This window comes from Passer montanus, unplaced genomic scaffold, assembly GCF_014805655.1.
Source record: "Passer montanus isolate IOZ18808 unplaced genomic scaffold, ASM1480565v1 scaffold2, whole genome shotgun sequence".
Taxonomy (NCBI): Eukaryota; Metazoa; Chordata; class Aves; order Passeriformes; family Passeridae; genus Passer; species Passer montanus.
This window is the reverse complement of record NW_024366591.1, coordinates 26,652,737-26,670,517: the sequence shown is the minus strand read 5'-3', so window position 1 is coordinate 26,670,517 and position 17,781 is coordinate 26,652,737. Positions and strand designations below refer to the sequence as shown.

General features: G+C 40.3%; 1 protein-coding gene across 1 annotated transcript; it reads left to right on the top strand.

Annotated features, from left to right (window-relative positions):
• The first annotated feature begins 2,775 nt into the window (after positions 1-2,775).
• On the top strand, positions 2,776-8,280 carry HINT3 (histidine triad nucleotide binding protein 3). Its single transcript, XM_039707001.1, has 5 exons — positions 2,776-2,979; positions 3,349-3,466; positions 4,724-4,793; positions 5,672-5,798; positions 8,199-8,280. The coding sequence occupies exons 1-5, from the start codon at positions 2,836-2,838 to the stop codon at positions 8,244-8,246; spliced, it is 507 nt and encodes a 168-aa protein (XP_039562935.1). The 5' UTR covers positions 2,776-2,835; the 3' UTR covers positions 8,247-8,280.
• The last annotated feature ends 9,501 nt before the right edge of the window (positions 8,281-17,781 follow it).

Sequence of the window (17,781 nt, the reverse complement as noted above, 5' to 3'; positions counted from 1 at the left end):
CTTGTTACAGACGGTTTCGCTTTTATTCACAAATTTTAGAACATTTTAAAGATGAAAGGATGCAGCTTAAGTTACAGGGTATACTGACAAATATCTGTGCCACCTCATAAAAAGAGAACTTCAGCAATACTGTATTTTACAAACATAGATAAGGAGGTTGGAGATTTTGGTGGGGTTGGATTTGGGGTTTGGGTTTTTTGTGTGTAGTATGTTGTGTCCTCAAAGAGAACTGTATTTTGAATTCACTCTGAGACAGACTCTGACAAAGGGCTAAGAAATGCTAGTAAACAATTAGAAGTTTAGCTGGTAGGTCTTGCTGCTACTCTCAGCTGCAGTGAATGACATGTATCCCCTTATCTTTTTTGACCAGCCTCTTCCCAGAAGTCAAAAGCCCATGTGCATCATTTTTATATGCACCCTTTTCATATTTCCAAAGTGTTCACATGTATTTTTATGTCCAAGAAAAGCAAAGTTGTCTTAAAACTACCTTATTCTTGGGTTTTATTGGTTTTCATTGTATACAGCAGTGGCATTAAAAGAAAACAAACTACAATTGTGTGTGAAACTGAACAAATGTGCTATCCATGAGCCTTGCTCTGAGTGAAATGGCAGTAACAACTTTCCTAAAGTAACTGGGAAATTATGGTCACTAGTAATTTTTCTCTCAGAGAGAACAAGATCTTGTTCTTGCAACAGGAAATGTGTTCCTTCAGTGGTACTTGGGTACAGATTTTTGATACAGGACCATGTTCAAACACAGACTCACAAATCAGGCTTGTCAGTACCCAGGTAATTGCAGGTGTTTTATTTGGTGCTGGTTTAAGTGCAGGTTTTTTGTTGGATGTTTTGCACAAAGGCTGGCTTTAGAGCAAAGTCTAGTTATGTTTAGAACAATCTTCATTTGTAGACTCTAAAGATTTGATTTGCCAGTTTGCAACAGAGCAAAGGAGCAGGTGAGGTTATTGCAAAGGGACTGCCTAGCACTCTGCAGGGTGGCACACCTGGCAAGTGAGCTGCTTCAGGTAGATAAGCCAACCATGTCCTGTTTGTACAGGCACAGCTTGCTTTTTTTTTAAAAAAAAAACATTTTTGAAAATCTCAGTCTTAATTTTTCATCTCATTCCCTTTTAAAACACTGTAGCCTGTCACCTGTGGGACAAGCACTTTGTGCCTTTTGAGCTGCGTGAAGAATACATTTAAGTTGCAGGGTCAGTGATTCTGCAGCTCTAGTCTAATGAACAGTGCAAATTATTTTAAGTACAAACTATTAAGAAAACATTTTTAGAACTTGAAGGCTAACTACCACTTACCAATATCCTCTGTTAGTTTCAGAAGTAGTTGATGGGAGGAAGTGGTGAGGCACTGGAATGGATTGCCTGGAGAAGTTGTGGATGCCCCATTCCAGGAAATGTCCAAGGCCAGGCTGGATGGAGCCTTGAGAAACCTGGTCTAGTGGAAGGTGTCCCTGCCCATGGCAGGGGGGTTGTTGGAACAAGAAGATCTTCAAGTTCCCTTCCAACCCAAATTATTCTGTGATTTTATGAAATATCTTGCTTTGGCTGTGAATTAGCATAATTGTCATGAGCAGGCAACAATTTCAGGGCTGTCAGCTTACTTACACAGTTAGAATTAACATCAGATTTTAGCCCTCACTGCTGGGAGTGTCAAGGAAAAAAATGTAGACTGTTGGAAAAAATTCTGGAATTCTATTAGTGACCCTGAACAAACTGCAACAGTGCTGAAATGGTGTTTTAAGATTATTTGTGCACATACGAAAATCCTAGTAACTTGAACTATAGGGGCAAAATGTCTAAATTTTTCAAAGGTTTTTCTTGGTTTGTATTGACCAGTGAATTGCTGGACATAACTTTCTGGTGAAGAACAAGAAGGATCCAGCATCATAAGCACTTACTATCCTTTTTTCAAAGGATATCCTTTTCCTCTTTACTGCATATTTGATTTTTTTTCCCCCCCTCGTGGCAATTTGAATTTTAATGAACTAAGAATGCATTCACATGGTTTTAGTTCCCTGTGAAAAACTTCAATCACTTGTTTTTACAATTTTAAAAGTTTAATAGTAATAAAATGGTTATAAAAATAGTAATATATTAAAGTAATAAAAATTAGGACAATTTGGATTAGGACAACATGAGACAATAAAAACCAGAGTTATGGACGTCCGGGTACCTTTTTTCTGGGCAAAATAAACCCGAAAAAGGACACCTGTTAACAGAGGATTAAGCCTTAAAAAAAAAAAGAATAGCCTGTTGCATATTCATACAATTCATACATGATGCATAAATTCCATTCGAACAAAGGATTCTGTCCGGTCAGTGTCACCTCCTTCCCCTGAATCCTGACAGCGTCTTCCTGGCTGAGTGAGGTGGGAAGAAGTTAGTTCATTCTGATAATGGGGCAATAAATTCCCTTTCTCTGAAAGATTTAGGTGTCCTGTGGCTGCTATCTCGCTGCGAGCCCTCTCTTTAAAAAAATATCTTACATAGCATAGTATCCATTTTAAACATTATGTTATAACCTAAAACTATATTTAACACACTACTTAAGGAAATTAATACAGCATATCTTTCCAACATGACACATACAATATTCATTTTAATACTTGCGAAAGGCCAATCATAAAATACGTCACCCCATTTTTAGAATTATTTTTTTGGTTGGTTTTGGGGTTGTTTTTTGTGAAAACTTCACGGCGAGCCCCGGCTCCGCCCCGCGTGTGCCCGGCGGGCGGTGCCGGCGCCGGGCGCTCCTCCTTCGGCGGGCGGAGCCGCCAGCGGGACCGGGACCGGGAACAGGAACAGGAACGGCAGCGCGGCCATGGCCGGGCCTGAGGCCGCGGGAGTCGCCGCCGCTGAGGGGAGCGGAGCCGGGAATGGCGGCCGCGATGGCTACGACGGGAAGTGCGTGTTCTGCAGGATCGCCCGCCGGGAGGAGCCGGGCACGGCGCTGCTCCCCTGCCAGGTGGGTGAGGCGCCTCCTGCCCCGCTCCCTCACGGGCTGGCCTGGGGGCGCGGCGCTCTGAGGGCCCTCAGCTCCTGCACAGGAATGGCGGGGAAACATCGCTCGCGCGGCACGGAGAGCGCCGTGCCGTCCGTAAGTGCCGGCCCAGCGGCCGGAAGCCTCGGAGCCGTGCCGGGGAATGCCGAGGGCCGAAGGTCAGCAGCGGACGCGCCCCGTGCCCGGAGGCTGCCTCCGAAACACCCTCAGCTTTGCTGCTGGTCAGCTGTGACATTTGCTATCGCGTCCATATGGGAGACATAGACATCGTTACCCACTCTGTGCCAGTATCCTCGTCCTAGTCCGTTTTAAAACGTTTGCATCCTTTTTTAGGATGAAGACCTTGTTTGCTTTAGAGACATAAAACCCGGTGCCCCCCACCACTACCTGGTGGTGCCCGTGAAGCACATGGGAAACTGCAAAACGCTGAAGACAGAGCACATACCTCTAGGTAAGGCTGCAAGTGTGTGCTTAACCTCAAGGAAAATCGTTTTTCACAGCCTGAAATAAGGGGTTGTCAAGGAAATTACAACTTTGGACACCATTTGTAAACGTGGAAATAGCTGATGTCAGCGAGTGTAGATTGGGACTTACCCTTTCTGGGAACTTCTATGTGCTGGTCTAGAATGGCACTTTTTTTTGTGCAGTTCTGGAAAACCATTGCCATTTGCATGGAGTATAGATGCTTCTGCACTTTGTTGGAAGTACAGCTTTATTTTTAAAGCATTTATGTGCTGCTTTGTTGCATTTTCTTAGATATGCATATGCAATTCTAAAAGCTTACAGAAGAATTTTATTAACATGTATACTTTCAGACATTGCATTATTTGTCAGGAAAAAGGGAATAACAGACAAAAAAGAGAAATGGTGTTTCAATTAACTTTAAAAAATTTTGAAAAAACAAAATTCTGAAATGTTGAAATCATTATTTACTGTTGCTAGGCTTATTTTTGGTTTTTTCTGCTTAAGAAAACATTGTCCTGGAATTTGTTTCACAAGATATGGCTAACTAAGTGTGTTGAGTAACAGAAGAAACTGCAGCCATGAAGAAATTCCACCTTAGGGAAATTTACAGGTGATGCAAGAAAAGAGTTATAATTGTATTTTGCAAATCTTGCATCGCTGTATTTCTCTTGTAAACACAGGGTGGTTTTCTCCAGAGAAAAAACCTTCTGCATGTGTTTGGCTTCAAAGCAATTCCTCTGACTTCTGCCTTGAATTTTTGTATTGGGGTTACTGCATGTACAGTGATAATGAAACTGTGTGCTAGTAATAAGAAATACTGACAGTTTTATTTTAATTTAAATTTATGTACAACTCTGAAACATACTCCAGGCTTGACAGGTTCTGGAGATCAAAGTCCTGTAGCTGTGTAGAGATAGAACACTGGAATTAGTGTAAAGTCATCATTCTGACCAATCAGTACCTGTTGGGTTTTTTAATAAGGGTGTGGTGATAGCATGGCTTTGGCCAAAGTTCTTATAGTAATATCATACTGGAAATCATTGCAGGTGTGGAAGTTGATATCAGTAGAAGTTTTCAAGTAAATCATTGCACACACTCCCTTGACTGTCTTTTCTTTGACTAGAAGTAGTTACAGTGTTTATATTTTGAAAAACCCATGTCTTTAGATTATGTAGATTAGTCTTTTGAAATTAATATTCTGAAGAATATCTTTTTAAAATGAAATTGATTTGTGTTTTAATAGTGAAGAGAATGATGGAAGTGGGAAAAGCTGTTCTCCAGCAGAATAATTTTAATGACTTGAATGACGTAAGGTATGTAATAGAAACCTCCCATTTCCTATTGAGTGTGCTTTTTGCTTTTCAGAATGTCACTCTAGAGATCACACCTGCACGGTGCTTTAAGGAAGAAATCAGGTCTACCTCTCACTTATCGCGTGAATTCTCAATTAAAATCTGCTGGCATTGAATACAAACTTTTCTTTTCTGATAAAGTTCTGGCACAAATTGGGTTCCAGCTGCGAGATTCTTTCTTGAGCACATCTTGGAGTAAGGAGGGCACTTCAAACAACTTACCAAAGAGACTGCTCTTTCGTTATGTGCTGCAAATATGCTCTAAATCCTAGGTGCCAGAAGAGAGGTAACCTTTGGCCTTTTGAAGCAGGATACCACATTGTGTTTCAGTCGTACCAGAATTCATTGGATTTTGGTGCTGGACCCTTTAGTTTAAGGCCCTCGATAGCTGAAATAAACTGTAAGATAATTTGAGCACTGTAGAGAAATAGGGAGCCAGCTCTTCATGATGAAAATTGATAGCTGACTTTCCAGCTGAAAAATAGGATACATTTAAGATACTTTTTCTTTTAACTCCTTCTTTTAAAAATATGTCTTAAATACAGAGATGTGATTGGCTTTCCAGCTGAAAACTAGATGGGATACATTTAAGATACTTTTTCTTTTAACTCCTTCTTTTAAAAATATGTCTTAAATACAGAGATGTGAAGGAGGAGGTGGATGAACTTTTGAAGAGCCTTTTGTGGTATAATGAAAGGGCACATTTTTGTTTTTGTTCTTCTATGTACATCAAAAATGCAATGAGGTGTTAGTTCTGTGGGTCATGTTAAATTACCTGCAATGTTGCACTTCTTCCTGAATTAACATCACCACTGTCTTGTACTTTTCCTTTTCTGAAGAATGGGTTTTCACTGGCCACCGTTCTGCTCCATAGCCCACTTGCACCTCCACGTCCTGGCCCCAGCCAGTCAGATGGGGTTCTTATCCAGGATCTACTACAGAATCAATTCCTACTGGTTTATCACGGTAAGTGTCAGGCAGGTGAGCTTTGCCATAGGCTTTCGATGGTGAACTGAAAATGCCATGTCTTTCTACCCTTTTAATTATGTCCAAAAATTCTCTGACCAATTATTTTAGTTGTTGCTTTAATTCTCAGTTATGTATGTTTTGCATTAACTGAGAAAAAATAAAGGTAAAAACCTTCATGTTTATGCTTATAAACTTTAAGGAACGGGGTGCTAATAACGAACAGCAAACAGTGCAGTAGTTCTGGATCTTGCTTGAGACTCAGGCTCTGTGATGTGCTTCTGTGACACTTTGTAAATATTTGGGTATATTCAAATGTGATGGACTGTTTTGCACATAACCTGGTTGATCCTGTGTAGGTGAAAACATATCATCCACCTAATGACTGCATTTATCACTTCATGTGGTTTTTCTCATCCTGTTATCTTTAGACTAAGCCTAGTACCTGCTTTACAAAAACATTGTTGGTACTGATTTATGTCAGTAGAGATTAGCAATGAGACTGAACTGACACTGACTAAAGCATTTGAAAATCTCTCTCTAGAGACCTAAACCTCACTCTCACTGCTTTGATACAGCAAAGCACCTGTCCTTGCAAGGTAGCTGCAGCATCCTGGCATCATTGCACATCCCAAATCAAATTTGCTGAAAAAGGTCTGTCTCATTTAAAGAATATAGACAGCTTCTTACTTAAAGAGAAGAAACACAGCTTCTTCACAGTGGGATCTTGCTGAAGTTCACTCCTAGCTCAAAAAAAGTAGATGTGTTATTGAGCATCTTAGAAATATTTGTCCCTCAAGTACATATAGCTGTTTTACTGCTTATTATATTTTGGATTAGTTCAGACAGATCCCTCATAAGTCTGGTTATCCAGTAAGGATGCACTTTGGTATTTTGCCCTGCTGTCAGGTTGGAAAATGTTCTTGGGTTGGTGGTGGTTCTGGTTGTTTGTATTTGTTTTTTCTTTTTCTTTTTTTTCTTTTTCTTTTTTTTTGTTGTTGTTGTTTTTTGTTTTGTTTTTTTTTATTATAGCATCCTGAATGAGGTACTTGTTTAAGAATGTAAAACAGGATTCAGATGATATAATTTCCAGTTGCTGCATGCTTTATGTAGCTTTATTTGTAAATAAACTGCAGTCGTTACTGAATTCCTCTTGAGTTGCTCTAGTGGTTCTGGTTGTTTGTTTTTGTTTTTTCTTTTTTTTCCTTTTTTTTGTTGTTGTTGTTTTTTGGTTTTTTGGGGGTTTTTTTGTTTATTTGTTTTGTTTTGTTTTTTTATTATAGCATCCTGAATGAGGTACTTGTTTAAGAATGTAAAACAGAATTCAGATAATATAATGTCCAGTTGCTGCATGCTTTATGTAGCTTTATTTGTAAATCAACTGCAGTCATTACTGAATTCCTCTTACCTAAAGTATCTGATTGCATTTTTACTGTCTGCATTTAAAAAACTTGAGCTTTTCACCCTAATGTAGTTCCTTTGGAGATCTTAATAAAGCCTCAAGCACTAGATCAAATTAAAAGATGAATTCAGTAGGACTGGTAGACTGATCTGTTTCAAAACTGCAGTCGTTACTGAATTCCTCTTGAGTTGCTCTTACCTAAAGTATCTGATTGCATTTTTACTGTCTGCATTTAAAAAACTTGAGCTTTTCACCCTAATGTAGTTCCTTTGGAGATCTTAATAAAGCCTCAAGCACTAGATCAAATTAAAAGATGAATTCAGTAGGACTGGTAGACTGATCTGTTTCAGAAGTGCCCGTTGGCCTCCATGTGCCCAGTCTGGCCTGCTTGTTGGCAGACTTCCTCCTGCCCTGAGCCTCCTGAGGGCTCTGTGAGCTGGTGCTGTTATGTGTTCAAAGTACAGCTGCCCCACTTCTGCCCATGGTGCATAAATAGCCGTGCATGATGACAAAAGTACGTGTTGGTGCAGTGATGTGACCATGTGGCTCGTGACGGGAGCCACGCACTTGAAGGCCCTCTGTCCCTCAGCAGCGTTGGTGGCTGGGGGTGCAGCCGGGTGGGTGATGGGAGGTCACAACACGCTGCTCTGGAGTGGCTCACAGAGAATCCCAGCTCTCACCACTGGATTGCTCCAAGCACTGCTGCCTTCTGAAGGTCTCTGAAGTCACAGTGCTCTAACAGATCTGCTGTTCATTTGCTCAAACCTCCTCTGACCTCCATAGGTTATGTTTCCTCTTCTGATCACCTCATGAGTGTTTGGTGGAAATTGCGAGTCTGCTGTTGAAAGGAAGTTGTTGTTGTATTCTGCTTCTCCTGTACACTTAATCTGTAAAAGTGAAAAGCAAATGCTCTGTTAGTGTCACTGTTTTTAAAGTGGAATTTTCAGTAAAATGGAGGCCCACAGTGTAGCTAATGTGTTGCTTTCTCTCTTTCATAGGCTGAACAACTGATCGAGAGACTGCAAACTGAAAATGCTGCCAGCTGAAAGCTTGTGTTGTCAGCCAGTTTGGTCTTTGAGCAAATTGTGAGTCTACTGTTGAAAGGAAGTTGTTGTATTCTTCTCCTGTACACTTAATCTGTAAAAGTGAAAAGCAAATGCTCTGTTAGTGTCACTGTTTTTAAAGTGGAATTTTCAGTAAAATGGAGGCCCACAGTGTAGCTAATGTGTTGCTTTCTCTCTTTCATAGGCTGAACAACTGATCGAGAGACTGCAAACTGAAAATGCTGCCAGCTGAAAGCTTGTGTTGTCAGCCAGTTTGGTCTTTGAGCTCTGATTTAAGGTTGCACAGTTTGATGTTGCCAATAATATCCCAGGGTAAAAAAAGCTTTAGTTCCTTATGAGGAAACAGACACAGAATTTGTAGCTGCTAACCTAATTCTTCCATTTGGATATGTCAGTCTGTATACTTCCCTGGCAATAGCGTGATGTATTTTAGTTAAAATTTTAATTTAATTTGTGTAGATACATACATAATACACACACACATGCACACAGGCAGAGAACTCTTCCTATTAAAAGGCAAAGTGTAGCAGCAGAAAGTATTGCAACCAAGGCAACGAGTTACAACTAACAGCATATGAATTGTACCAAAGGGAGTATTTGCTGCAGAATCAAGCTTTAATTTTCAAGATGCATTGTTCTGGGATTGCAGGTAACATTTCAAACATTTGTTCCCACCTGCATTTGTATGATATATTACTTATGCCTAGTGATGAGAATGTACATTGCTGAAAGTACAGTACTGACTTTCTGGTGCAAAACCACTTCAATGTTACCTGACTTCTTTGCATCACAGTGACACATTAAAGTGAATACAATATGTGCCCAAGGTCATAATGCTGTATAATATAGAATATAGTTTATGTGTAAATAGACCTAAAGATTTTTTTCCCTCTTATGTGCACAATATTAGAAATTAGTTACTGTATGTTTACAAAGAATGTGAAGAATTCAAAAGAATGGATTTAATGTACTGCTCTTCTGCATGGCAGTAGATAGAAAAGTCCAGATATTCTGGTCTTATTCTCACTGCAAGTCCCTTGCAGATTACTAATGCCTTGGCCAAATTTGGATTCTAAATGAAGTCATAAGAGAAGCCGTTCTGAAATGCAGTGTGTGTGGCAGACTTACGTAAGAGCAATGTGATTTGACTTTGGGATAGCAGGGACTCAGCCCAAAATTGGAACATGCCAAGTTGCTTAAGGAACCTGCTGAACATTTGCCTTTGCTGCATGACTCTAATCAGGAATGCTAGCACTTGTTTTTCAGTACCATAATAAGGCAGACTGTTTGGCAAGTTAAAACTCCAGAACACATGGAGTGGATTTTCTTTGTTCACAGAGATTGTCTTGGTGCCGAACTAAGCAAGTGCCCTTGCCTGATGCATTCAGATGGAGCTGAGGTGAGAACATCTGTTGCACCTGCAAGCCTCCCTGAATAATAGTTTGTGTTTTCCATGGATCCAGCACCTGTTGCCTTAGTGATACAATGTGTTGAAATATTATTACAGTACTTCAGAGAGTCTGCACCCTTCTGAAGAACTGCATTTTCTACCTGGCAGAGTTTACACCTCTCTGTCTGTAAGATCTTATTCCTGATGTCTTGTTATTCTTATTAGTGGGTGTTGCATGTTATTTGCAGCCCTTTAGGGTTTTAATTTGTTAAATTTGGTAGGAAAAGTGTGACTTAAAGCCACCGAACTTTGTGCAATAGATGAAGAGGTTTGAGCTGGCTCCTAACTTAGCGAAATATGTGTACATTAAGGACTTTCAAGAGTTAATACTGTGTATGTGTTCTGATCTGTAATTAATTTATGCAACTGTACTGAACTGTGACATGTAATATTTAAAATATGAACATGAACTGTTGTCAAAAAGGATTAATAAATGCTAATCTTGGGATGATTTTCCAGTGCAATGGAATAGCTGACTCTGAGAGTTGACCCTAGATAGCTCTTTGTTCACTCTTCATCCCTTAACTCAGTGGGGTGGGAGAACAGAAAGAACAAAATGAAAAAACTCATGGGTTGAGATAGTTTAATATGTGAAGGAAAGAGGGAGAAAAAAGCAAAGGTAAACACTCATGACCTCCCACAGGCCAGCCAGTAGCAATGGCCCCCACAGCTCAAAAAAAAAAAAAAGCCCCCTCTTCAGCTTTTATTACAGACATTTTATGTCATGGAATATCCATGTGTGTCAGGTGTGCAGGTTGTGCTCTCTCCAAGCTTTGTGTACTGAGGGGGGCAGAGCAGGTGAAAGAAGGCCCTGACATTGTCCATGCACTGCTCAGCAATCACCAGAACTGCTGTGTTATCAGCACTTCCAGTCGTACCCAAAACCTGGGCTGCTCTGAAGCAAGTTACCTCCATGCCAGCCAGACTCTGTATGTTGCCAAATGTATATGAAAGCACAAAGACCAACTTTTATGTCTTAACTTTGGAGAACGGCCCCACTAATGACAAGACTGGAAATGTAGAAATCTGGGTATAATGTCACTTCCAGAGTTTTGGTGATGAGAAAGATGGGGATATCCCGTGCTCCCTGACAGCACCAGACGGGGCTCAGAACAGCTGAAATAGCAAAGCATTAAACAGAGGCACACTAATTACTGAGAGGAATACTCAGCCTCTCATCAGTGTTTTTCAGCACAGAACTGTGGTCTGTTTTCCTTCTGCATTGACAAGCATTCTTGGACTCTGAAGATAATTATTTTAATTAGATGAAGAAATACTTTCTGAAAAACCTAACCTAATGCTTCCAATATGTTACTGAATTACTGGCTAGCCCCTGGAAGAGACAGTGAGCAGATCCTATTAACTTTGTCACTGTCTTCTATAGAAGCTTTTAGTAATTTTAAAACTTCAGAAATCATCTGTAGAGCTTTCTAAGGAGCAAAGATCAATACAGAGCATGAACTCAGCAGCTCTTACTCTCCAAGAGCCTGGAGAAGCAAAGCAAAGTTGTTTAGCCACTGCTGCTGGCTCTGTTCTTTGATCCAGTATTAGTAGTCCAGAGAAAAGCTGCTTTTTTGACCTCATGTTTAGGAACGACAAAGCTTTATTTGTACTCTTTTGCTCAATTGTTTTACATAAACTCCCAACCTAACACGAACCCAGAGAATAATGCTTTTATGCTAAAAGGATGAGACAGATACATGTAAAATGCTGTTAAAAATAAAAAGAAATTCTGCTTAAATTGGTAATAGTGTCAGACCATTCTAAAGTCTTTGTGTGAGTTGTAAATAAAAGTAGGAGAATGGGAGCAAACCAGTGAAAATTGTATTTTAAATTTGAGAAACTTGTAAACAATAAAATGCTGCATAAAACTCTTGCAATTTCAAACTAATGTGCAACATTTATTGAAATGGTGACAGTGCCTTCAGTGTTTGACAAAACAAACCACAGATAATCCCTATATCATGTACAGTCCAAAACAGATGCAGAGTTTACAGACTTCAAGTGGAAGGAGGGCAAAGACCACTGAGGTAATCTGTCACAAAGTGAAGTTTAGGAGAGATTTAAACAGCTGAAAGATGCTTAGTAGGGGAAGAACACCTTTTAAACTTGGAGTTTACTTACTATCCAAATAATTTAGTAATACTAAAACCCCGCACATGCTACAATTTTTGCAAAAACAATTTAATAAATTCTGTTCCATTTACTCTGATGGGAGCCTGCTGAAAAAAACAAGCTGCATGTTGAAAAGTTTAAATTCCTGTTTCATCTGTAGATGTTTATCTAATCACAGATGAAGCATAATTTTGTAAAACCTGTAGCCGAACTGAGTCATGTGCATTAGATATAATGCATTAATGACTAAACAGGCTTCAGGAGTAATGTTTTATTCTAGAGTGTACCAGTGGGCAAGCTGACCAGTTCTATTATCTATCTTTTAGTCTTTTTTTGAAATACTGGCTGTTGCTGGAAGCACAAGACTGGATTTGTCAACCTGTGTGCTGAGCCAGTTTGGCAGCTCGCTGTTTATAATCATTGCATGGGCACACAGAAGGATTTCAGTCACGTTTTCCAGAATGTTCATCTAAAGCTGGCAGGCTGGCTCTGTAACTGTTTTAAAAAATAATCCCTCAAATAACAGTTTTGTTATACAGTAATCCTTGGTTCTATTAAAAATATAATAATAGAGCAAGCTTTTTTAAATTGCTTACAAAGTCAGTAAGACCATGTCATTAAGGGTTTGCTCTGCTTCTGTTTTGATCAGAGGTGTACTTAAAAAGTGCTTGTAGATGTGCTCAAGCATCTACCACTTATATGGCAGTGACAGCCTAGATTGCTGATATTTAACTATTTGAGCCAGCCTTAATTAAAATGTAGTAAATTTATGTGAGCTGGACTTGCATCTTCTGGTGCTCAGGCTACATACTACCTCACATGTGTGTCTTGCAATTAATTATTTGTACAAAGTTCAGCAATGTATTATTTTTCCTGATAGTGCCATCCCATTAGTCAGCTGATGACACCTGAAGTGCCTGATGCTGCTTCCTGCAAGTTACGAACTAACGCTATAGCAGAACTGAGTTGATTTCAGAATTGTTAGAATTAAACAAAACTTATTCCACAGTTGCCCTATAAAAAGTTCCATTTGTGTTGAAATCTGAATGCATGTAAAGACTTCCTCTAATAGGAGCTGAAAAATGAGATGTGCTCATGTCATTTGGCAAGAAATGCTTTTTCAAAACGAGCAAAGCATTTTATATATGCTAAGATCACAAACTACATGTCTTCTTTTTCAGCTGCAAGATGCAGGTTTGTTTAGAAAGAAGCAGTAGGTTTGAAACCTAAGGGAGCACACCAACAGCACCTAGTGCAGCACATATTCACCCTTTTCCAATGTGGTAAAATTATGTGGTGATTAAAATCCATTCTCTACCTGAATCTTGACTGCCCTGTTCCCCAGATATACTTATTTCAGCACATTAATTTATTCCTTTTTTTTCTCCCTCTTTTCATTGTCCTTTCACCATGAAAATAAAAAAGGAGGCAGGAAAATAATGAAATTCTCAGCCAAAGACTTAGTTTGGTGCAAATCCCCATTGGATGAAAACATCAAAACCCCATTCTTTTAGGCTTTTTGCAACAGAAGTTCTTTTATATAAATAGCACAAAATTACACATCACTTTAATCAAGTTTCTAATTTATATTAAGTTTTAATATCCTTTTGATGCAAGAACAGTATCTCTTACTTTAAAGACCCATCAAGTAGTATAGTTAACACCACACAGAAGCTTCTATTTGCACTGCTAAAAAACAGAACTTTAGATTTCTAATTATGCAGCTTTACTGGTGGGAACTATTGTAAATAGAGCTCCTGATTATTTTTCATAGCACTATTACAACTAAGTTATATAAGCAATCCTTTATTTTTCTTTCTGAAGCGTTCACAACTGTGCTCTGAGAGCAGGTAAATGAGGTATGGGACTGCTCCGTTATTCTCATTTATGTATTTGGCACTACAGTATCTCTACTCTCCTCTTGTAAAAAACATTGCTACATTTTGGTGAAAGAAGAGACTTTTTTTTTTCCTTATGAATGCACAGGTATCCCAATAGAGAGTTTCTGCTGACTGTTGCATCTTTACATTGTGGCACCCTACCTTCTCTGAAGGGGTATAGCTGAATTCACCAGAAAGGCTGCAGAGCTTTGTGGACTTCTGAAGTGTTACAAGAAGAGGAAAAAAAATGGTGTGAGATAAAAAACAAAAAGAACAAGGGACACAGAAGGTTTGGAGAAGGTACAATGGTAAGATTTGACTATTAAATACCAGAACCAGCGCAGCTGTCCAAAATCCAAGCAAGATGCAACTAATTTAGGAACCATCAAGTATCCGTGCTGTGATATTTTTGCAATTTTGGGTATTTTTGCAATTTTCTATCTACTTCATGAAAATAACTTGCATTTATTCAGTTTAACCATGTGAGATTGAACCTAAAATTTTGCTATATACCAGGCTCTTTGTTTGAAGAAGTATATGAATTCCCACAAGAGTTTTCAATTTCATATTTTACAAATCCCATCCTCCCACATAGTAAGTATTTCACAACCTGCAGGAATTTGTGTTGTAGGATAGCAAGTTAGTAATTTATACTTTCAGTAACCCAAGAGCAGTAGGCCAGCATGGTTATTTGAAGAACTCTCATATACTTGCTAGTAGATGATAATAAGGACAATCCAATGTCAGCGTGATGGAGTAGCTCATAATCTGTGATTTCCATCCAAATCTCTACCATTTTTACAAAAATATCCTTCTCGCCCATTTCCTCTCCTGCTTGTGTCCCAGTAAGTAGCTGAGTTGAAATTCTGTAACCAAAGCCTGTGAAGATGGTATCTAGATATGTTTTTCCAAATGGAACCATGCAGCAAAGTTCATTCCAGGACAAAGCCTTATTGTAGTAAAGTGATGACCACATCGTCATCTTTTCCTTGCCAAAGCATTTCACCTTCAAAATGAACCAGACCATGTTTTCTGGCTCTTAACAAGATTCCCACTACTTTATTGGAAATAGTCACATACGTTTCAAACAGCTGCCCAAATGTCACTCTCACGTGTCCATCTTCTCCCACCTCTCCAGTTCTTCTGATGATCAAGCACAGCTCTTCTACTTCCTTACCCACGTGTGACTGAGCATCTTTCCCTCTCTGCTCTGTCCGGGACCCTTCAGGGGGTCTCCCATAGGTAGGGTCTCCTCTGTGAGTAGGTTTAGATGCAAGCCTGTCGTCGCTGCTGAATGGATTCTTCCTCTGATATTCAATGTGATCCTCTGCCCAGGTCTGCCAACTTTTCCTCAGGTCACCTACTGCACTGGTAGCTTTAGCATTTTGCTCCTTTTCTCCATCCATTTCTGAAAATGTTTTATGGCACTCAAGCAGGAAACAAATCAGTGACTGGCTGTAACTGTGGTTCCGTGTGCACTGTCAGCTGTGAAGGAAGAACGACAAATTAGCCTGATATTTTTTGGAAGAGTTTTGCCCGAGTAAGAGGCAAGGTTGCTGAAAAGGAGGTAAAATATCTGAAGATTTTAAGTCCATTCATAATTCTGTAGCAATGCAGAAAGTAAAAGTGATTCAGGTGAAATTCAAAAGTAATTTAGGAACACGGCAGTAAATTACGCTTACAAGATTGCACGGTGCTCCACCGCTCCCGCAGTTACCGAACAAACCCCGCAGCCTCCGTGCAACACACAGCGCAGTACTCACTCCTCTTGCAATGACGCCTTTGCAAGAACTTTATCCTGGTACCCGGCAGCCCCGCTGGCTTCCCGAGCAATCCGATGCAGTGCTGGCTGAGCTGCGGAGAGAGCAAACCATTCCCGAGCGGCAGCAGCGGCACACCAACCCCGGCACAGGGGTGGGAAGCCGCTCTCCGGCCTCAACGCTGATTAAAGGTGGACGAATTCACGCCGTGCCGACAAGGTTCCCTCAGACCGCGTTAGTTATTACGCACAGAAAGTATTATCTGGAGCCGAAACGCCACTACATGGTGGGAGCAGGGGGATTTTCCTCATCGGGCTCTGCAAGGAGAAGTAAAAGTCCAGTTAGCGAGCGCGTCGCTGTCTGCAGCACCCTATTTAGCGAGGAAGACAGAGGCAGAATAGATTGTTCTCCCTTAAAAGGCTGTGCTGCCCGGCCATGCCTGCCGGCCGCAGCCCGCAGGAGCCAGCGCCGCTCCCGGGACGCGGCTGCCCGCCGCCTGTGGCACTCCATGCGCCTGGAGTATGGGCTGTCTGAGCGGCACCTGGTTATCGGGGTGGATTACAGACAGACTTCTGTATCCCTACAGAGATCTGAATGTGCTATAGCCATGTCTTTGCTGGGTCGTGTTGTTCACCTGTTGAAATACCCGAGCCGGAGTTTCCAGGTAGCACATAAGTAGAGCTGATACTTCCAGCGACAATTGAAGTTAAAACACAGGATTAGTGCCGGATTTTCTACGGAGAAATGGACAGAAATGCAAATTCCGAACAGTTTAACAGCTGAATTACAGATTGGGTATTTCTGTATTTTGAAACCACTGTTGTTTCAAAAGTAAGTTTTCATGAGCATTTGCCCGCATACATATGTTGGTGCTGTTGCGTGTGAACCCATGAGCAGGGACAGGATTCCTTAAATTCCCCAGCAGAACCTCCAGGTGAGGCAAAAACCACTTGTGTTGCCTCTGGGTCTAGAAGAGTGCACGAGGTGAGCATAGTCACTAGAGAAGGGAATTTGGAATAATTAGCAACAGCACACATGAAGTAATGGCTTTTCATTCATGGTCTCACACTTTTAAACTGAAACTCGTGGTTGTTGTACATTACCATTGTTATATATTTTGTGAGAGGAAGGTGGTTAATTCTAGCTTCCTGGATAAATTTCAAGTTGAGTAATTACACTTTGCGTGTATAAAATTCCCCTGTAGGCTAAAATGTGTAAATTTCTTCCTTTCCCTCCCTAGAAGAGTTAGGAGTTTTGTAATGTTTTTAGATGACTCCCCACATCACGCTAACATAACTGCTTGATTCTCCTCAATGGCATTACAGGAATGTACATTCTGTTTCCAAACACAGCATCTGAAAAGCATTTTGTTTTTATGTGAGAACCAAATACTCCGTAAATCTCAGTAATGTACATTCACTTTCAAACTAAGTAGATCAACATGTATATGCTGCCAGAGATTATGCATGGATCCTCAAGTGAAAAGCAAGGAAAAAAACAGGGTTTTTGTTAAAGTCTTCTGTAGGAAACAGTATCAGTAAAAACCAGGTATTCACCTTGAGAGAACAGGCAGCGATGCCCTGAAGGTAAAGCAGTGCAGATAAAGTAAGCAAAAGCCAGTTTTAAAGAGATTAAGCTTAAAAATAATACCAACAACTCCTTCTAAGGAGTTTCTAAAATGGAAGCAATACAGCTAAGAAATTTAAGGTGAGACAGATTGGAAAAATAAAAGCAGACTTCTTCCACTAAACCTCTCTCAGCAATTCCAAGATTTTGTAAGCAATCTCAGGCTCGCAGGGTTTGTCAGCAGTTCAGCAATGTGTTTATTGCTGGGTCTCAGCACTCAGCTACTGAGGTGAACAAGCCAGACTCACACCTACCTCTTTTCTTTCTTTTTTAGGAAAGCTCTCGTTTAGATGCCAGGTGGCTTTGGATTGCTTTCTTGTCAATCATCAGGGCTAAAGCTTCACAGTAACCTCAGTTTTGATTACTGCAGGAAGGGATAACTGGAGAAGCTGCAGGGTGAGATTATGGAGATGCATCAAGGTGTCCCATGCAGTGCTCACAGGTCATGAGCAAGATCTTAGCCATCTAGAAAAAAACCAAAAAAAACTGAAAAAAACCACCCCAACAACATCAGCACACAAAGCACAGAATGTGAGTTCAGTGTTGTGCTGGCCTGGTCCTAATAAACAGCTTGCCAAAATCTGGATAAAATGAACCTCTCTGATCAACACAACAGGGAGACCAGTGAGTACGGGATTACAATTATCAAGACCAGATATTAAAATAAAATATAGTCCGCAAGACAA